Source organism: Rhea pennata, chromosome 1, assembly GCF_028389875.1.
Source record: "Rhea pennata isolate bPtePen1 chromosome 1, bPtePen1.pri, whole genome shotgun sequence".
Classification (NCBI taxonomy): Eukaryota; Metazoa; Chordata; class Aves; order Rheiformes; family Rheidae; genus Rhea; species Rhea pennata.
The window spans coordinates 86,813,937-86,836,315 of record NC_084663.1 but is presented as its reverse complement, the minus strand read 5'-3'; the positions used below and the strand labels follow the sequence as shown (position 1 = coordinate 86,836,315).

General features: G+C 44.3%; 1 protein-coding gene across 2 annotated transcripts in view; it reads left to right on the top strand.

Annotated features, from left to right (window-relative positions):
* The window catches only part of CASR (calcium sensing receptor), a 40,838-nt gene extending 20,691 nt beyond the window's left edge, over positions 1 to 20,147 (top strand). The window contains exons 4-6 of one of the 2 annotated variants that reach the window (XM_062594524.1): positions 10,837 to 11,067; positions 14,783 to 14,906; positions 18,697 to 20,147. In XM_062594524.1, the coding sequence (XP_062450508.1) occupies positions 10,837 to 11,067; positions 14,783 to 14,906; positions 18,697 to 20,147 (1,806 nt within the window). Of the gene's footprint in view, positions 1 to 10,836; positions 11,090 to 14,774; positions 14,907 to 18,696 lie in introns of both variants that reach the window. The other variant, XM_062594516.1, reaches the window with a different exon arrangement.
* Positions 20,148 to 22,379: the final 2,232 nt, after the last annotated feature.

Below are 22,379 nucleotides of genomic sequence, written 5' to 3'. Positions count from 1 at the left end.
TTTCTGTCCTATAATTTTATTCTAATTGATCCTCAACTCAAAACTCTTCTTTTCCCATTGTTTTTTGATGTCAGGCTAACCAGCCTTTCATTACAGAGGACATCCCTCTGCCATTTATGATGGCATCTTCCCTTGGCAGCCGTTGTGGCCAGCCTATCAGAGGCTGAATTGGTGACCTCCAGAAGGGCACACGGAGCAGAAATAAAGGCACCTGCAAATGGGCTGCATTTAATGCTCCGTATGGATTGGTACAGAGGAAAGCTTTAAATGTGATGTTGGTTGTCCACTACATTTAGATGTGTAGCAGAGAGGTGGATTGTGATTGCTGTGGAATAATATTAGCTAATGTATTGACTCAGTCATTTGAGACCAGTGGCATTTTCATGCATATGTTGTAAACCAGCTGCATTAGCGCTCCTTTTATTGCTAGCAGAGCACTGTGATGAACTATCTGGTTCTGTCAGTCCTTTAGAGCCAATTTAAATTGCTCAAGCTGTTCTCTGATCCCCTTTTAAGAACCTTCTACCTCCATTTATGTGATACAATGGCTTCCAAAAAAAATACCCCTGGGATAAGAATGTCCCATTTTCTTCTGGTAGTAAGAGCAAATATATATAATACATTTAGCATTCTGGCTCCTACACCATCTCCTTTAGCTGCCTCTTAGAGCCTTATGTAAGTCATGAGGGTCTGACATAACTTCACGTGACACTTTCTCATTCTAATGTTTAAGGAATTTCTCAAAATACAGCCTGGTTTTTTTTAGATCCTATTTTCGGTTAATATAATACCTGTGTTCTGCAGCCTTGTTTGAATGATGTGTGTTGGATTTGTGCTTTTAGAGAGTGACATAGTTAATATAGTGCTCTTGAGCTTTATCTGCATGATAAGGATAGCAATATTTCCTTACTCCTTTATTAATGATCTTTAATTTTAATGAGCACAGCCACAATGTCTGAAATTACCCTGGGCTTATCATGCATGCAGATTAGGTACAGTTGTTCAGTCCTTTCCTCTACCTTCTCAGTGAATTGGCTCTGTTCTGTCGGGCATCAAGACCTCCATCATCACTGGGCTACATTTGTACATTGCTGGGGCAGAGACTAGTAGGAAGCTTGCCTGATTTTGTGTAGCATTATATTCTAGGTCTAGGCATTCTCTTACCAACCAGGATTTTTTTCCTGATTATTAGGAATCACAGAATCACAGAATGGTTGAGGTTGGAAGGGTCTTCTGGAGACCATCTAGTCCAATCTCCCTGCTCAAGCAGGGTCACCTAGAGCATGTTAGACAGGGTTACATCCAGGCAAGTTTTGAATATCTCCAGAGAAGGAGACTCCACAACCTCTCAGTACAACCTGTTCCAGTGTTCAGTCACTCTCACAGTGAAGTCACTTTGCCTGTGTTTCAGTTGGTGCCCATTGCCTCTTGTCCTGTTGTTTGGCATCACTGCAAAGAGTCTGGCTCCATCCTCTTGACATCTTCCATTAAGATATTTATACACATTGATAAAATCCCCCCTCAGTCTTCTCTTCCCCAGGCTAAAGAGGCCCAGCTCTCACAGCCGTTCCTCATAGGGCAGATGCTCCAGTCCTCTTATCCTCTAATCATCTTTGTAGCCCTATGCTGGACTCTCCAGTAGTTCTATGTCTCTCTTGTACTGGGGAGCCCAGAACTGGACACAGTACTCAAGATGAGGCCTCACCAGGGCTGAGTAGAGCGGCAGGATCACCTCCATTGACCTGCTGGCAACAGTCTTCCTAATGCATCCCAGGATACCATTGGCCTTCTTGGCCACAAGGGCACATTACGGGCTCATGGTCAACTTGTCATCTACCAGCACTCCCAAGTCCTTCTCTGCAGAGCTGTTCTCCAGAAGGTCAGCCCCCAGATTGTACTGGTGCCTAGGGTTATTTCTCCCTAGGTGCAGGACTCCGCACTTGCGCTTGTTGAACCTCATGAGGTTCCTCTCCACCCAGCTCTCCAGCCTGTCCAGGTCTCTCTGAATGGCAGCACAGCCCTCAGGTGTGTCAGCCACTCCTTCCAGCTTGGTATCATCCGCAAACTTGCTGAGGAGGCACTCTGTCTCTTCATCCAGGTCATTGATGAAGAGGTTGAACAGGATGGGATCCAGTCCTGACCCCTGGGGGATGCCACTAGCCACAGGCCTCCGACTGCATTCTGCGCCACTGATGACAGCCCTCTGAGTTCTGCCTTTCAGCCAGTTCTCAGTCCACCTCACTGTTCACTCCTCTATTCTGCATTTTCTGAGCTTATCTAGGAGGATGTTATAGGAGATATAGTGTTGAAAGCCTTGCTGAAGTCAAGGTACACAACGTCCACTGTTCTCCCACCATCTACCCAGCCAGTCGTTCCATCCTAGAAGGCTATCAGGTTGGTTAAGCAGGATTTCCCCTTGGTGAATCCAGGCTAGCTACTCCTGATCATCTTCTTTTCCTCCGTATGTCTGGAGATGACATCCAGAATGAGCTGTTCCGTCACCTTTCCAGGGATGGAGGTGAGGCTGAGAGGCCTCTGGTTTCCTGAGTCCTCCTTCTTGCCCCTTTTGAAGACTGGAGTGACATTGGCTTTCTTCCAGTCCTCAGTCACCTCTCCAGTTCTCCATGACCTTTCAAAGATGATGGAGAGGGGCCTGTAATAACATCTGCCAGCTCCCTCAGTACTTGTTGGTGCATCCCATCAGGGCCCATGAATTTGTGGATGTCAAGTTTGCCTAAAAGATCTCTAACTCAATCCTCCTCAAGCAAGGGAAAGTCTTCCTTTCTGCAGACTTTCCCTCTCGTCTCCAGGCTCTGGGATTCCAGAGGGCCAGTCTTAGCAGTGAATACTGAAGCAAAGAAGGCATTCAGTAACTCTGCCTTCTCTAGATCCTTTGTCACCAGGTCCCCATCCAATTTGGCAGCAGGTCCATGTTTTCCCCAGTCTTCCTCTTCCTAATGATTTATTTGAAGAAGTCGTTCTGTATTAGTATCCAGGGATCTGGGTGGGAGGTATGCTGTCATTCCAAATACCACATTTGCACTTAATTTCAATTAACTGAATTTCACATGTCATTTTCCTATGTAACCTTTGATTCTAGAAAATCATTCTAGAATTGAAATATAATGCCAAGTGTTGCCAGTCCACTCGCTTCCTCTTGTACCATATGGACCCAATCAAGTCTGAAAATTTTTCTTGTTATATTCTCCAGTGATGTCAAAATTAGCAAAATCTTATGCTTCAGTGATGTGCTGTTAACTATTAGCTTTGCATGAAGTAGTATGAACTCAAGACTAGCATCCAATGGACAAATACACTTAGAAAGGAAAAATCAATCACACAAATGCATAGTGGAGAGCAACAAGCTGGGCAGAAGTTCTGCGCATGGCCAGCATGAGTTTTTGAGGCCCATCTTGGTCCCATCCTCACTGTGTCTTGTGGCCTCCTAACTGGTAGTTAAAACAATTTGGAAATCCAGCCATGCAATGCCAAATTACTGTAAGACCATTTCTTGATTCCTTTGGGAACCTCTGTGACTCAGCAGACAGGTCTTTTTGAAGCATTTTAGTGTGAATTTTGCAATGGCATTCAGGCATCTGCAAACACTAGCAAACACGCAATGGGATTTTCTAAAAAATCTCAGTTGCTTGACTTACGCAGTCAGTATTGTGAAATCCTGTAGGCTTGTGTTTTTGAGTTCTTTCTGGCCAGCCTTGCAAATATAGTACCTCAGTAAGTTTGACCCTACATTAGAGTGGCCTTGTTTTATGTCAGATGTCTCATTTTGAAAATGCATGCCTTTGATATTTTTGGTCTAGAGACTCACTCCTGTCTCTTTAGCCGCTTCTAATTTGCTACTTATTGTTACCCCTCAGTGTCAAGAAAGGGCCAAAGCTGTTGCTGCTTTGAATCATCTGAGCAATGTCCCTTGATTGCTGGTTACAAAAGCTAGGCAAGACAAGCCACTGAGCCCAGGTACAGGCAACCAAAACAGTCTTTGTCATAAGAGACTCTTAGCTCCATTTTTTTCCAAGCAGAATGAGCATTCACAACATGGGATGAGCAAAGGAAACACCAAGTAACTTCCGTCAAACAGCAAGTGAAGTGTTTATGACACAGTCCACCTGTGTTGCATTCCTCTCCCTATTTCTGCAGGTTTCTGTCAGAGGACCTGCTTCTCTCTCACAAAAATTAAAAATGAAACGTGCATATGTGCCTGTGTCAGCACCACTGCTGCCCCCCCTTGGGCAGAGGGCACTGGGCAGTGGAAGGGGAGGAGGGATGCATCTCAGCTGTTTAGGGATCTTGTATCCGTAACGGAAGCAAAGCTAAGCCAAACTAGTTATCAGTTCAAATCATGCTAAGCCACACACCTAAGCCTGGCAGCTTGATGTCCTGTGTGTCTCTGGACCTCACTAATCTTTGTGAGTCGGTGATGTCTTGCAGCAGTGAGTCCCATCACATAAACGTGGATCTTGTAAAAAAGCCTTTCATTCCTTCTGAATGAAGTCAGTCAGTTTCACGGGTTCCCTGCTTCTGTGAGAATGTAAGTAAGTCACCATTTCCTACAAATCACTATGTGTTTCATAAACTATTTCTATCTCCTTCCTTGAACTAAATAATCCCACATTTTTTCATTTCTCTTCAAATGAAAGTCAAGCTGGCTGGCTAAAAGCTGTCACCAGCACCTCTGGACCCTCTTATTTTTCCTTTGATTTTTTTTTTTTTTTTTTTTTTATCAAATGACTAGAACTAAACTCATTTTTCCTGGGGAAAATGTACTAGTGATGTATATATTGGTATCATATTTTCAGTGTCAGTTTCTTTCTCGCTTTAATATCCTAATATTTTGTTGCTTTTTCGACAGTATAATAGGCAGGTTTTTTTCAAAAGCTGCCTGGAATAATGAACAGGCCTTTTTCTTGAGTCATTGCTATTAATTTAGCTTCCAGTAAAGATGTGAATATCTTAAATTATTACTTGTATTATCTGGTAATTTGCATTTGTCATATACATTTAGCCTTCAGTAGTGCTGTTCATTTATCTAACTTTACAAGGGTGTCATTCAGGCATTATCTAAGCACAACAACCGTGAATGTTCTCAAGTTGGTCTCAGCTTTTGTACAGCTATTCTTGAATCTTGAACTGAACTCTTTTCACCTCCATTGACCTGCTGGCAACACTCTTCCTAATGCATCCCAAGATACTATTGGCCTTCGTGGCCACAAGGGCACATTGCTGGCTCATGGTCAACTTGTCACCCACCAGCACTCCCAAGTCCTTCTCTGCAGAGTTGTTCTCCAGAAGGTCAGCCCCCAGATTGTACTGGTGCCTAGGGTTATTTCTCCCTAGGTGCAGGACTCCGCACTTGCGCTTGTTGAACCTCATGAGGTTCCTCTCCACCCAGCTCTTCAGCCTGTCCAGGTCTCTCTGAATGGCAGCACAGCCCTCAGGTGTGTCAGCCACTCCTTCCAGCTTGGTATCATCCGCAAACTTGCTGAGGAGGCACTCTGTCTCTTCATCCAGGTCATTGATGAAGAGGTTGAACAGGATGGGATCCAGTCCTGACCCCTGGGGGATGCCACTAGCCACAGGCCTCCAACTAGACTCCATGCCACTGATGACAGCCCCCTGAGCTCTGCCTTTCAGCCAGTTCTCAGTCCACCTCACTGTTCACTCCTCTATTCTGCACTTTCTGAGCTTATCTAGGAGGATGTTATAGGAGATATAGTGTTGAAAGCCTTGCTGAAGTCAAGGTACACAACGTCCACTGTTCTCCCACCATCTACCCAGCCAGTCGTTCCATCCTAGAAGGCTATCAGGTTGGTTAAGCAGGATTTCCCCTTGGTGAATCCAGGCTGGCTACTCCTGATCACCTTCTTTTCCTCGATATGCTTGGAGATGACATCCAGAATGCGCTGTCCCATCACCTTTCCAGGGATGGAGGTGAGGCTGACCAGTCTATAGTTTCCTGAGTCCTCCTTTTTGCCCTTTTTGAAGACTGGAGTGACATTGGCTTTCTTCCAGTCCTCAGGCACCTCTCCACTTCTCCATGACTTTTCCAAGATCATGGAGAGCGGCCTGGCAACAACATCCGCCAGCTCCTTCAGTACCCATCTGGGCCCATGGATTTGTGGATGTCTAGCCTGCCCAGAAGGTCTTTAACTCAATCCTCCTCAACCAAAGGAAAGTCTTCCCTTCTCCAGACTTTCTCCCTCACGTCCCAGTTCCAGGATTCATGGGGGCTGCCCTTAGCAGTGAATACTGAAGCAAAGAAGGCATTCAGTAATTCTGCCTTCTCCGCATCCCTTGTCACCGGGGCCCCCGCCCCATTCAGTAGTGGGCCCACATTTTCCCTAGTCCTCCTCTTGCTGTTGATGTATTTGAAGAAGCCCTTCCTCTTGTCCTTAACATCCCTTGCCAAATATTACTTTTGTTTAGTTCAGCTGTTATCAGAATTTACAACTAGCCAATATTGGTTGCAGCAAGCTAGCGAGCTTGTGCTGGAGAGTACAAAAGTTCAATTTTGGACACTTAGATACACACAAATTTATCTGCTGCCTGTCAGCATTTACAATTTAAATTGTTTTTTTAACTACCACAGGCCCCAATACTCTAAGCACAAAGTAAGCACATACTGGATATTAAGAAAAAGTGGAGAAAGGCCATAAGGAACTGGCAATGCTAAACAGCAGGGTAAGGGGTGTCTATTAGAAGCAAGATAGCATTCTTCAAAAAGCTGGGCTATGTCCTGGTCAGTGAGTAAAATTGAAAGGATCATAAACTCTGGCAAGCTAAATGTGAAAGTAAAATAAGGCAGGCCAAAAAATTGTTTGAGGAAGAGGTTGTAAATGGGGTGAAAGCTCATAAATTCTTTTTTAAACACTTCAGGAGTATGATGCCTGTCAGTCTGATGAGCCATAGATAATCGCTATAAAAGAAGAGATAAAGCAGAAAAAAAAGTGTGCTCACTGTGGAAGAACTTGAGAAGGGTCCTGAGCTAAAACACTACTTATGAGAGACTTGTCAGAGGATCTGTCTGAAACTGAAGTAACTGTGGAAGACACTAGGGAACACAGAAGCAAAATGAACTTTTTTATGACTATTATTACTGGTTGGCAGGAGTGCTAGTTCACCAAGAGCTCTGCCAAAATTTATGGATGTAGTAGCTGAAGTGCTGACTATGGTGCTCAACCCCTGTTCAAAACTGCCTTGGGCCCTGAGACCTGGAAAGTGGCAGACATGCCATCATTTTTTAAAAAGCACTCTGGGGAGATCAAGGGTACTACAAAAGCCTGACTGGGCCCATTATTAGAAACCATAGTAAAGAACTAAATGAAGAGACACAAGGATAAATGGAATATATTGAGAAGGAGTCAGCGTAACTTTTTTTGAAGTATAGCACTCATGAGCTTGGGAAAGAGATGACTGAAGAGAGATCTGATAGAGGTTTATAAAATCCTGAGAGGCATGGAAAAGGTGACTAGGAAATGACAATTCTTTGTTTCTTCCTCCAACATAAACACGAAGGGCATTAAAAGACATTAGCAGATGCCCTATTCTAACAGGCAAGAGGAGGTGCTTTTCTCATAAAATGCAGATCTCCTTCCTTTAGGTAGCTGTGGCTGTGAAAGGTTTGCACAGGTGCAGAACACAAATGTGCAACGTCATGGAAGAAAAATATACTGAGGGTTATCGAGTGCAAAGACCTTTGGCACAGGAATTCACTGAGCTGCAAAATGAGTGAGAGTTTCCTGGGGAAGTATCACGTCCACTTCTCTTTCCTAGGCATTTGCTGTTGGCCACAGTCAGAAATGGGGTCCTGGGGAGATGGGTCACTGGTCTGATCTGATACAGGTGTATATGATGTGTTGTATTATAATCTTATGTTCCTTCCATAGGAGTGGAGACCACAGTAGCCAGAATATCTACCCTGGATAAAGTATGATATACTAAGTGGCTTGGAATGATCTTTACAGGAATAATGGCAGGGTGAACTAAAGGGGAGTTTACAAGTCCTTTCTGATAACAATTTTTAATAAGTTTTAATTTAAAAGCATTCTAATTTAATGTGTAGTCTGTGACAGAAAAAAAGAAGGAATAATTATAGAAAAAAAAATCTGAAGATAGTAGTGTATGGAATGCTCTCCCTATTGGCTTCTACTAACTTCTGATGATGTATTGACCTAATGTATTCAAGTCATGTGGCCACCACTTCTTTCTTAAACTCCTGGCTTAGGGTATGCCATGTACACCCCTGACACACGCTCCTTGCCCTTGCTGAAGCAGGGTCTTTTAAGTCTTTGTGGATTGAGTCCTGGGTGTTTATGTTTCTATCTTTAGTTACAAAACACAGTGACACATTTTTAACTGCAAAGGCTTTAGTTAATCATTGATAGGTGCCTATAAAAGAGTGCTGGAGTTATTCAAGGAAAGTGTAGTGTCTGCAACTTGCTCTTTTAGATTTCAGTACTTAAATATGCCTTGGCCGCTTAAACCTTACTTTCATCCTGTAGAAAGTAACCCTTATGTGATACATAGATATCATCCTGGGATTTTATGACAGTCTGAAATAGCAACATCTCCTAGCAGTTCAGTTACTGTTTCACAAGCTGTCACCCAAATTTCGATCTCAAGACCAAGTTTAGTATTTGCTGGGAAGAGAACACAGGGTTTTGTTATTTCTGTCATTCCTGTTGTCCCTCTGGCTGGGATTCTAGGTAGGACATGCATCTTTCTTGCAAGAACTGAAACACCTGGGCTCTCCTGCTCCCTGAGTAGGGTTGTGTAGCTGAAGTTGCTACTCTATGCCTGGGAAGAGACAACATTCAGTGCAGATCAGTGCTTTCTTATGAATATTTACCTGCCCATTAAAGACATTAGCTCACCAGTGTGGAATAACTTTAATCAAAAACAGTGCAAGGTCTCCACCTCCTGTCTATACAAATAATATTCAACCTTGCACTGAAATCCAGTCAGGCCTAGCAGAGAGCACAGCAGCTGTTTAGTGGAGTGTTGCAGTACTGTATGAGAGTGAGATATTGAGCTGGAGTGAAGAGCAAAGTGCCACATCAGAGCACTAATTGCAGCATCAGCAGAGGTTAGTCACTGAGGGATGGTAAAGAAGAGAGTGTGCTTGGCCACTGGAGAGTGAGAGGAGGAAGAAGAAGAGGAAGGGAGAGTCCCAAGAGCCCTCAGCCTCACCTTTTTTTGCAGTGTCCATCAGAGAGTGAGGTCTTCTGGGGACAGGGTCAGGCCTTCACTGAGATCATCTCAGCTGCACAACTTACAGGGCAGCTGGTCTAGAGAGGGGGGCTAATGAGGATGAGAATGAGAGAAAAAAATCCTGCCTTCACTATCTGACCTATTCTTCAAACACTGAATAGCATGGTAATATTTGGAAGTATTCTATCAGCATCACACAGAAATTAATGGTATCACCAGCCATGTCCTGTTTGGTCCTACACTGATTTTTCCAGATTCTCACAGGCTGGGATTAATACAGGCAGTGAGACAAGAGGAGGGCCTCCCTGCAGCTCTGGGGATGTCAGCTTGAGATAGGAGAGTCTCAAAGGTAAACAGAGAAAATGGAACAATTTAGCAAAACTGACAGGAATTAATGAAATGATTCTGTTCCTCTCTCTGCACTTTCAGGTGAAAAGACTTCAGCCAAATAATTTTGTCTGTTCCATGTCTATGGGATGAGAAGGGTTTTGCCTGCCCATACAAAATGATTTCATTTTATTTTTCTCATATTTTGTCATTTAGGATTGTATGTTTGGAAACCTGCATGTAACGGAGAGAGGAAGAGAATTATAAGCTGCCAGAGGCACTAGAACTGCAGCAGCAACTATGACACTGTGCCATAGGGATGGCTGCCAGCTGAGGGGCCTTCAGCATCACCTCTGCTTTTCTTGCATGAACTTGCATAGAAAACTGTCTGAGAACACTAGATGTGAAAAAAAAAAATCTGATAATTGCATAAATGAGCAACTAACTTATGAAGATTAGAAAAATACCTGCAATATGGATGAATTGTATCACAACTCCTAGTATAGGCTTTTTTACATGCCACTGTTTCTTTCACCTACCTATCAGGCCAGATGGATCATTAATTTTGCAACTGTAGCGTTCCTGGAATTAATTGCTCTTGTCCACAGAGTACAATAGTTTAAGACATGAGGTGAAAATTACGGGAGTTGACGTGTGGTGACAGACAGAACATGATTATCTGAAACTCTGTGATCAGGGCCAGGAGACAACAAAAGTGCTGTGAACTCTCCAGGCCTGCCACATGGTGAACAAGTTTGATTAGCTGTTTCTTACACAAGCACGCTGGCCTTGGGGTTTTTAAATCAAAAGTCAAGGTTGAATTATTTCTCAAGCATTTCTGTTTCTGAGTGGTCATTCAAAGATGAACTGTGGCAATTGAGAGCATACCCAGAGTGCTTGCAAGGGCAGGGTGAGGGGAATGCCTGGATGACTAAAACATTTCAGTGGCTACTGCCACTTCTCTGCCCACGAAAAGAGAGCTACAGGCTTACAGAGGTGGCTGGAAGGGCCTGGAGAGGAATGCTAAAAGGCTGACATGGGCAGCACCGGGTAAGCAGAGTGTTACAGATGGGTGCCATCTACCCTGGTTGCCATAATGCCTTGTGCTATCCCCAACGTTGTGGTCTCTTTGAGAGAAAGCCTGATACTGCTGTGATTAAGTGATTTTTAAGAGATTAAGGACTGCAGTAAAGTGACTGGTTTGGGTTTCGTCCACTTGGCAATCTGTGCTGTGTTAGGGCTGTGACACGCAGGCATTCATAGTGTCTCTATTTCTCTTTGCAGGTTCTGAAGCATCTGCGTCACTTAAATTTCACCAATAACATGGGGGAACAAGTGGATTTTGATGAGTTTGGGGACCTGGTAGGAAATTACTCAATAATCAATTGGCATCTCTCTCCGGAGGATGGCTCGGTTGTCTTTGAGGAGGTTGGGCACTACAATGTTTATGCCAAGAAAGGGGAAAGGCTCTTTATCAATGAAAACAAAATCCTGTGGAGTGGATTCTCTAAGGAGGTAAGTTCTTATCTCCTTACCACAATGTTTCCCAACCTTCTGAAAGCTGAAATAACTCTGCATACTCCGCACATTTTGGTTCCATGTCTCATTAGAAGGCCCATTCGTATTGGCGTGTAAACATTTTCTGCCCTACTCCTTCACATCCTCATTACCCACTTATGGAAATAATGGGTTGCTTCTCCTCCCTTCTAGTATGACAGCCATGGAGTTGTTATGGATATTGATGTTTTAAGTAATGCTTTTTTTTCTGGCCCAAGTAGTTAACTTAGAATTTTGTAATGCTGTTTCCACAGGGATGAGAATTTCATTGTTTAAGATGGTTGCTGACAGTCAGGTTTTCCTGAGTGTGGTAGTTTTATTGCTGAAAATGGCCACCTCTTCCACTCCCAATACCTTTGTATCAAGAAGCATTTCTTCCTTCTCCTAGTTAAATTCACAGCTGTTTTGTGTAGGCTTTACTCTCCGAGTCCCACAACCTTCTGCACACCCTTGCCTGGCAAGCTGAACAGAATAAAGCTTGTTAATCTACTTGTGTTAGCTTGGATCTCCTGTTCAAACTGTGAGTTGCACCAGTATCTTTTTTTTAATCTACTGGAAGAGACCTGTTCAGTCTCAAAAGTACCTGATGTAGCCACTGACTTTAGTTAGACATAAGTCTTGCTCCACCTACTTGCCGATGTCTTTTCAGCATAACCATATCTTCACTGGTGTCCAAGGCTGTGTCTTCCCCATGTGATGGGAATGCAGTGCAGAGAGCTCTGGGCAGGAGCCAGGTGAGCTGTTGTAATCGACAGTAGCAGCCCCCTCCATCCTAGATAAAAGTCACGGCTCCCAGATGGGCTACTGAGCAGGCTTGCGGCTTAGAGGGTGACACAGAGTGTTAGCTTAGCAGGGTCACTGCCAGGCTCTGCTGCAATGCTTAGACATGTTAAATTAGTACCTGATAAGTAAACACAGCAATTTACCTGAAGTGATTATTCACTTTCATTGACAGCTCAGGTAACTGTTGCTACAGTGGCTACATTTGCCCAACGTGTTTATACCATCAGTTAACCCTCATTTGACTCCAGATTTACCAGCTTCAGTTATGTATTAAATTCAAAGCTCTCTGGAGGAGGCATGGGGCAGACAGAGAACACTGCAGCAGGAATACTGAGCTCAGGCCTTTCTAACCCCAGTTGAAAACTGTGAGCCTAAACTACAAGCAGACTTAAAAGCACGTGATACTCTAAACCCTTCTGATCATTACAAATTTTCTTGACACCTCTTCCAAGAGTTAGGATGTTAGCTTCCTTCTTTTCATTTTAACAGAGTAATTACATTCTCTCGGTCTAAATTCCTCTGACAGAACAAATATTTATCTTTGTTCTCTGTCCTTAACTATTATAAACATGGCTTAAATGTTTAAAGGGACTGTGATCTCTATGTCTACTGTAGCTTTTTCTCAGTTTACAAACTTTGAATTTCTTCCAGATAAAAGACCCTGTTCGCAGCGAGTAGCCAGTACTCTACTCACTGAAGCCTTCTGTGCCTCAGTCTTCATCAGAACAGATTAAATGTAGTTAATTTTAACAAGGGAACTGTAGCATTGGCCAGACTTGCAAAAGAACAAGTTAAAGAGTAGGTAGGATAGATATATTCATTTTGGCAGAACTTGATGAAATTTCCCAAGGAATACTTAGGGAGTCAGCCAAAGCAATCTCAAAAGTAGTAGCAAGTTATCTTCAACAACTGTGGAGAATGGGTGATGTCTCAAAGGATGACAGAGGGTAATCATAATACCTATTTTTGAAAGGAGTAAAAGGAGACATTGGAGAGCCAAAGGAATTACAAACAATTGAGGCTAGCTTCAGTTACCAAAAAGATGCAATAAAAAATTATAAAGCAGTTTATAATCACTTAGAGGCTAATAAACTGATAAGAAAGAGCCAAAACGAATTTGTTAAGAGCAAATCACGTCAAACCAACTTAATTTTTCTCCTTGGCAGAATAATCACCTTAGTCAATAAATGGAAAGCAGTGCATTACTTTGGTGAGGCCTTTGATTCAGCCCCCTTCAGTGGCAGTGTAGGGAAAGGTGATCTAGACTGATGAACTCCTCTATGGACGTTCAACTTGCTGTCCCAAGGAGTAGTTATTAATGGTTTACTGCAAAGAGTGCTTCAAGTGGGGAGCTCACAGGGATTTGCCCTGGATATGCCTCTAATTAATTAATCAGTACTGTTTAACAGCTTAGAACTAGTGTTCACAAACTATGCTGCAGGTACACTTCAGAGTGATAGGCAACAGTGACTGCACTCAGCTGCAGGCAAATACATGAGTCATGAGATGGGCATCTCCATGTAAGTGTTGCCACTAGCTTTAACTGTGGGCTTGCTTACCTTGTGTCTAAGGTCAGTGCCTAGACACAAACAACCTCCAAATCATACCCTGGACTCACTGCATCCATACAGGAGCTTCCTAGAAATTAGCAGATTAGTAGCACTTGGGAAAGCTGACGGAACAAGTGAGGAAATAAAAGGGTTCAGACCCTTCTGTGAAGGATGAGAAGGAGGAGATGGAAGGAGGGTATGTTTCCTTTCTGCATAGTGGGAAACCTTTAATAAGGTGAATGGAGGCTTCCAACTAGAGCAGCCCTTAGCCATTTATGGATCAGGGTACTTTGCTAGCACTGAGAAGTGTGGGTTTAACTCCTCTGAGATGGGAAATTCATGTTCTGTATCAGTGTCTTAATTTATTTGGGAAAAGGTGAGCTTAAGCTTAAGTTGTGTTTTTGTGTAAGAGACCCTGACTTCCACCTGTTGCACTGAATTTCTTGTCAGTGTGTGTAGGCATGCACTAAGCATGCCTGCTGGACCACTCACTGCCAGGACATGAGCATGCCCAGGTGAGATAACACATAGCATAAATGCACAACCAGTAGCCAACACATGCAGTCATTTGCAGTAGCAGAAATCTGGAAGTCTAAGTAACATTTCTGATGAAAACTTAGGAACATAAGCAGTTAGATGGGAGCTTTACAGATTCCTTCTATGAATTTAAACATGGAAAACCTAAGGCATACCTGATGTGGATGTACACTGCTTTTTCTGTATCTGCATATAGGTGCTGATTTGCACTTTTAGATGTTCAGAATTCTAAAACCAGGAAAAGGTCTTCTTGTTTAGTTAATTCACCTTGTTGCTTCTGGATTTGAGAGGGTCTTCAGGAGAACATGCTTGGAGTGGGCTTTAAAGACCTGTTTTAATCTCCATAAATCATTACCAGCTAATATGCAATATATAGGAGAGAGAATGAACTGAGAGTCAGTAGTCACAGCCCTTCATCTCCAAGACTGATTTGAATTCCTGCCATTAGAGACTGCTCTTTTCTTTAAATCAGATGACGACTGTTTTATAGCATGTGTATCAGGGGTTACAAGTCAGTTCCTAGTGCCCATAATACAGTAGAGATTACAGAGATCTGCTGATCTCCCCTACCATCTCTTGATGCGATCCTTCCAACAAATATATGGAGAATATCACTGTAGTGGGGGAAGACTAAAGTGCAAGATATGTCTTTTCTGTAGAAAGAAGAGGTGAATCTCTGACGTTGTCAGTCTAGCATGTCAATCAAGCAATAACACTGCTGAAGTAAGCACAAAGTTCTCCTGTAGGAAGGCTCCGGATGAGCCACTGTCACCACTAACCATCCTTGGGCTCTCTTCTTGCAGGTGCCTTTCTCTAACTGCAGCAGGGACTGTCTCCCAGGCACCAGGAAGGGCATTATTGAGGGAGAGCCCACCTGCTGCTTCGAGTGTGTGGACTGCCCGGACGGGGAGTACAGTGATGAAACAGGTAATACCCATAGACCCTCTCTGGCGTTTGCAGAGGAGTGTGTGAGGCCTCTCACGGGCATCACCCACAATTGTGCTAAGGTTGCTTCCTTGCAGTGCTGAGTTGGAGTCCCACAGAACAGCCCACAGGGATACCTGCACGAAAGTGGGCTAGATCCTTTCTTTGGGAGTCTTTTACAAACTCCATATTAATGGAGTTACTAATTTGGCCAAGGTTGCCAAAATCACAGTCCAAACAAATAGGTGCCCCACTCCTCCAAAGATCAGGCACAGGAGAGGCAGGGACAGCATAAATGACCCCTTTTGTTGTGCCCTGCTCTGATACGGAGCTTCACAGCCTGGAGGACTTTCTCTGAAAAACATGTAAGATTTGGGTCCCATCGTCCTCAGGTCTTGTCATCTGCAAAGCCTGCTTGCCACTCCTGCTCTGCATTAGGAAAAGGTTAAGAAATTGAAAAAAGATGTGCATGTAGGAAGCCTCTCATGCAGCCACAAGAAAATTCAATTGCACTGTAGCTTTTGTCACTTCAAAAATGTGGAGGAAGGAGATCCCTACCCTGATCCTAAACTCTGTAGTTATCTGTCTGCCTCTATCTTTTCCTCATGTTGTCAGGGTTTTATTTCATACTTTATTAAAAAAATAAAGTCTATCCCATCCCTGGATTCACAAGCAGAGAGGAGTATTTCCCTTTACAGGATTATCAACCACAGCTTCTGTTGGACACAGACACTAGAAGCAACCAGAATCTCTGGATCATATCAAATACCCATAGACATCTTTTTTGTTGGTATCAGTGAGAACTCGGATTGAGCCACTCAGGTTCTACAGTGGAGGGAAGAAGTAACCTCAGTTTTAGAGACAGATAAAAATTCTGAATTTCCAACACCATTAGCACTTCCTTAGTGTCAGGCATCTCCAAGTTAAGAAAGGCAAGTAAATCCTTGCAGAAAGCAGGCCTCACTCCCTCACTAGCAGTACTGATCCCAGCACATGCTGCAGACCTTGCTTGAGGTGAAAACTTCAGTAAGCTGGATGCAAGATTTCCCAGTTGTTCCTCTCTGGGAGGATCTGATTTTCATCCTATCAGATAGGAATTATAATTTTTTAACATAAATATATAGTACTACAGGATGCGTGGGGGTAGCATTTTTTTTAATTAGCACCAATTCTGGTCATTTGTAAGAGGGGTCTTTTGGTGTTTTTCACAAGATTTGGGGAGCTGGGACTGATGTGCTGGTGAAAGTTGGGGTGGGAGGGTCTGGGGCACTACATTCTGCAGTCTTCATCAAGCTGTGACTGCGATGCTATAAAAGGAGACAGATTGTCTCTCTCTGACAGTCTGTCCTACCCTCTCCCAGCTGTTCCCATCTTTTGTCCAGTACCAGTGCTAGTACCTGTTGACCATAGAATGAGTTGGATCAGGGCTCTGGTCTCCCTGAAAAACAAACTTTTTTTTGGCAGGTTAGCTTCCAGCTGAAACAAGAAGTTGCATGAGCACTAGTGCTGAAGTGCTGACACAAAGGTGGGGCAGCCTCAGAGGAGGAAGGAGATCTGGATTACCTGCTTCAGTGGCAGCATGGTCTCTAGTCAGCTTGAGACAACAGTGAAAGCATTTTTTTAGGATGCAATGCTAAATAGCTGGCCTCTTCTGTGATGAAGGTGGTTGTATTTCCTGGTATGTGCAGTTAGCTCTGCTAACTTTCGTGCAGTTTGCAATAGCATTCTAGGTGAAAGGCTCAAGAAAAATAAAAATGACTGACTGACTGAAAGTAAATTAAATGCATTAATGACAAGTGGTGATAGGAGCTGCTGACTGCATTTTGACATCTAGTGCGAGTTTTTGACATAAATAGTGAGACCACCAGTCACTGGAAGAACAGCAGCATATCTGATAGTAGCTGCTCCTTCCAAACACCTCTCCAGAATGAGAGCTTGTGATACTCTGCCTTCATTAGCCAGAAACCTTCCAATAAACACTGCTCTCAACCTCTTTCCACCACCATCAAGGGAGAGCCATGACCCTCACCACTGGAGCACAAGGCCAATTTGGGCTGGAGAAGGAGTGCAGTAGATGCAGGTTCTCACCTTTTGATCATGGCAGGCAATGGAGACAGATGTTTCCAGCCCAATAGGCCCTAACCAGTTTCCTGTAGGGGAAAGAGATGGAAGCATCAAATTTCCCTCTGCAAGGTGGTAGGCTTTGCTGGGTGTGGGAAGACTAGTATTGTTAAGACACATCTTCCCCTGATGTTCCTAAGTGAAATGAGAGTATGGTAGGTGCACCTGCTTTCCAGGGAAGAACAATTTAAACACTTGTAAGATATGAATCTTAGAAGTCTTTGGAGTATGAAATAGGCTCCCAAAGCACTTAAGGATGCAAGCACACTTTAAATTTTCCCTATAATAGACAAGCAGAATGTTTCAAATGATAATGAAGTGTAAGAGGCATGAAGACAGAGAGTAGTAGATGATAAAAATGAAGGAACAAGAAACAGAAAGGGACACAGCTTGTGTAACAGCTGATAGTAACCAAACATGCCAAGTTTTGCCAAGAAATTGATCCAAAAAGCCAGAGTGCAGGGGAAGGCCTTTTTTTAAGTTGGCATCAAAAGTCTTTTGTGTTTTGCTATATAGCCCATGGGAAAGTGGTTGTTTCACAGTGAAACTGTGGCTAATGGCATCCCCCAGGGCTCAGGACTGGGTCCTGTCCTGTTCAACTTCTTCATCAATGACCTGGATGAGGGGACAGAGTGTCTCCTCAGCAAGTTTGCGGATGATACCAAGCTGGGAGGAGTGGCTGACACACCTGAGGGCAGGGACCTGGACAGGCGGGAGAGCTGGGCAGAGAGGAACCTCATGAGGTTTAACAAGCGCAAGTGCAGAGTCCTGCACCTAGGGAAGAATAACCCTAGGCAGCAGTACCAGCTAGGGGCTGACCTTCTGGAGAACAGCTCTGCAGAGAAGGACTTGGGAGTGCTGGTGGATGACAAGTTGACCATGAGCCAGCAATGTGTCCTTGTGGCCAGGAAGGCCAATGGTATCCTGGGATGCATTAGGAAGACTGTTGCCAGCAGGTCAATGGAGGTGATCCTGCCGCTCTACTCAGCCCTGGTGAGGCCTCATCTTGAGTACTGTGTCCAGTTCTGGGCTCCCCAGTACAAGAGAGACATGGAGCTACTGGAAAGAGGCCAGCATATGGCTGTGAGGATGAGGGCTGGAGCATCTGCCCTATGAGGAACAGCTAGGAGACCTGGGCCTGTTTATAGCCTGGGGAAGAGAAGACTGAGAGGGGATCTTATCAATGTGTATAAGTACCTGAGGGGAGGGTGTCAAGGGGACTGGGACAAACTCTTTTCAGTTGTCCCATGTGACAGGACAAGAGGAAATGGGCAAAAACTGAACCACAGGAAGTTCCACCTGAACGTGAGGGGGAATTTCTTCACTGTGATAGTGACAGAGCACTGGAAGAGGTTGCCCAGAGAGGTTGTAGAGTCTCCTTCTCTGGAGATATTCAAGACCTGCCTGGATGCAACCCCGTCTAACATGCTCTAGGTGACCCTGCTTGAGCAGGGAGGTTGGACTAGATGATCTCCAGAGGTCCCTTCCAACCTTTTCGATTCTATGATTCTATGAAACGCTCCTAAATCTGATACTGGGAACCTGCAAGCACCAGAAGCAAACACTCTCTGTATTTAAGATGAAGGCCAGTGTGTAGCCCCCATTTGTCTCATTACCCATTTCAAACTCTCATTGTAACAAACCTTCTCTCTCCCTGTCACTTACTTTTCAGATGCAAGTGCTTGTGACAAATGCCCTGAGGATTACTGGTCCAATGAGAACCATACATCCTGCATCCCCAAGCAGATAGAGTTCCTCTCCTGGACAGAGCCTTTTGGAATTGCTCTGACACTCTTCGCTGTGCTGGGAATTTTTCTGACTTCTTTTGTCCTGGGAGTTTTCACCAAATTTCGCAATACTCCTATTGTCAAGGCCACAAACCGTGAGCTGTCCTATCTCCTCCTCTTCTCCTTGCTGTGCTGCTTCTCCAGCTCATTGTTCTTCATTGGCGAACCCCAGGACTGGACTTGCCGTCTGCGGCAGCCAGCCTTTGGCATCAGCTTTGTTCTCTGCATCTCCTGCATCCTGGTGAAAACCAACCGTGTCCTGCTCGTCTTTGAGGCAAAGATCCCCACAAGCCTCCACCGTAAGTGGTGGGGGCTCAATCTCCAGTTCCTCTTGGTCTTCTTGTGCACATTTGTGCAGATTGTCATCTGTGTGATTTGGCTGTACACAGCACCCCCATCCAGTTACCGAAACCATGACCTGGAGGATGAGATTATCTTCATCACCTGCCATGAAGGCTCCCTGATGGCGCTTGGCTTTCTCATTGGCTACACCTGCCTCCTGGCAGCCATCTGCTTTTTCTTTGCCTTCAAGTCTCGAAAGCTGCCTGAGAACTTCAATGAGGCCAAGTTCATCACCTTCAGCATGCTGATCTTCTTCATTGTCTGGATCTCCTTCATCCCTGCTTATGCCAGTACATACGGCAAGTTTGTCTCTGCTGTGGAGGTGATTGCGATACTGGCTGCCAGCTTTGGGCTCCTGGCCTGCATCTTTTTCAACAAAGTCTACATCATCCTCTTCAAGCCCTCACGCAACACAATTGAGGAGGTGCGCTGCAGTACAGCTGCCCATGCTTTCAAGGTGGCTGCCAGAGCCACACTAAGACGGAGTAATGTGTCACGCAAGCGCTCCAACAGCCTCGGGGGCTCTACCGGCTCCACTCCTTCCTCTTCCATCAGCAGCAAGAGCAACCATGAAGACCCTTTCCCTTTACCAGCCTCTGCAGAGCGGCAGTGCCAGCAGCAGCGTGGGTGTAAGCAAAAGGTCAGCTTTGGGAGCGGCACGGTCACCCTGTCACTGAGCTTTGAGGAGCCACAGAAGAATGCCGTGGCCAACAGGACCACCAAGCACAGGAACTCCCTGGAGGCGCAAAACAGCGATGACAGCCTGATGCGACACCGGGCCCTGCTCCCCCTGCAGAACAGTGAGTCCCTCAGTGCAGAGCCCAGCTTTCAGGCAGCTTCCAGCCCAGAGTCCAGCTCACAGGAGTCAATGGTGGGAGACACAAAAGAAGAGGTACCAGGCCCTGAGGAGGAGCCTTCCTTGCCATCAGCTAACTCTCGAAACTTCATAGGCACTGGAGGTGGCTCTGTCACAGAGAACACAGTACATTCCTAACGAAAGATGACCACAAAAACCACACCAGTCCCCAAGAGGAACTTGCTCACCTCTTGCTTCTGATTGGGAAAAACAACAAAGATACACATCTGTGACACAGCCCCACCATGGTCTATTGTTAGCACGGGTAGGGTACCACACACGCCTCCAGAGGAAGGACTGTCCAAAGCCTGTGTCTGGGGACCCTTGAACTGAAATTGCATTTGCTTTATTGAAATCAGGACATCTTGGAAGGACAAGTGAAGATGGCTTCTGGTGGGGTTTAAGCAGAACTCTACATGCTGCCTTGCCTCTGTAATCTTTTCTGGCCAGACTGCAACTCAGCTGACTGTGGGAGGCAATTAGGCAATTCCATTATACTCTGCTTTTACACTTATGTACAATACTCCTTTTTCCCACTATGTATAATAGTCCCTCTTTATCCAGTATATGTGATCTGTAACCATGTTCATCAGGACTCCCTGTTCTGCAAAAGCAAGATACAGTTTCACTTGGGGAACACATGGTCATGGGGAAAATAAAAAAGCCCCAACATCCTGCATGCTGTGTACAGACAAGGGTGTGAACATGTAGAGTATTTAATGTGACAGAGCACCCTGCTATTTATATTTAGTAATGTCTCAATCTCTCCTTTCTGCCCACAAACAGGAGCAGCAGGAAATACTAGACAATGCTCTTCATAGACTCCGTTATATTAGACCAAGTTACTAGGTTCCTACTGGTTTCTTCCAGCTGAGGTAGCTTCACCTCCAGCCTGACTGCTTTGGTGGAGGGGAAGAACAGTTTGTCATATCCCTCAGGAGAACGTTGTGAGAGCACAATGAGATGTATCCATGATTGATTATGTCACTAGTAGTTGTACGCTTAATGACGTGTTACTGTTGTAATATTCCACGTGGCATACATGGCTAAACCTTTCACACCATAGTCAGTGTTGTGCTTTGCCATATTAATCTGCCTCATACCTACACATAGTATTGCACTAGTCATGACAATATTGATGGGCTTGAAACAAAGCAAATGAAACAGAGGAAATGGACAAGTTAAGAGATGCAGAAATATCCCCCCAAAAATGATAATATGACTGTAGGAAAAGATTAATATTTTAAGAGTGGATGACTGGATGAGGAAGACATACAGGCCTGGGCTCTGAAACATGCACCCTAATAAATGAGTAAATTACGTATGTTTTAGCTCCTACAGGGCAGCAAATGTCTAGGAGTTTTACTGGAGATGCCTATAGTAAGTATTTCCCTCCTGGCCCATCTCAAAGAGAGGGCACCTAGTGCAAGAAGTGTCCACTATACTTAAAGAGTAAGGACTTCAGAAGACAGCATGGGAGAACTTCATTCCTCTTGGTACTTGCCCTACTCCCCCAAGATCAGACATAAGTGCTCCTAGTTTTGCAAGGTATGCCTGGTTCTTCTTCATCCACACTGGAAAAGTTGGAAGCAAGTCATTAGAACAGATTTTTTTGTGGCTTGATGACACAAAGAGTGCCCCAAGAATTCTTGGCAGAAGAGGGTGGGTTATGCTGCAGCATTTATTTCCCTCTTCCCAGATCCTTTGTGGAAGAACAAGCAGCTGGCAAGATTCCAGTTCCACCTCTCATCAAAGATGAACTTAGCCTAGACCAATGCAGAAAGGTATACAGGCCTGCAACTTAGTGTGAGCAGAATCCAAATGACCTGATGAATGCCTTGGGGAGACTACCACAATTCTCGGTTTTTGCTTGGTTCTTCTTTTGCCAGGGCAGGCAAATAAAACTTACAGGTGACATTACTGCATAAAAATTTTGTTTTGCTACGTCCAATTGTTGCTGATAAGGAAGTGGAGCTGTGGCTTAGGAGAGTACAATGGAAGTTCAGAACCTCTAGGAGCATGATATTAACACAATTTCCTTTAACCCTTGTGTTCATTTGTTACATTCACCTTGCAATGGGCTAAAATTTTAATTACTGCATATAACTGCATGAACCAGTTCAACTTCAACTGTATGGCCTGCAAATTACAGTATTTGATTTAAACTGTTGCACAGCAAGTTAAAAAAAAAAAAAAAAAAAAAAAAAACTTGAAAACACAAATCTTGTGGCCACACTTGTGAAAATCGAATTCCACCACTGAACCCAATGAGAGTTGCTCACTGCTCCTGAAAAATCAGGTTGCTCAGCGTGGCCTACATCCTTAATTTAGAAAACATAGTTTTAGACTCAGAGTTTCTTGAGTTTAAAC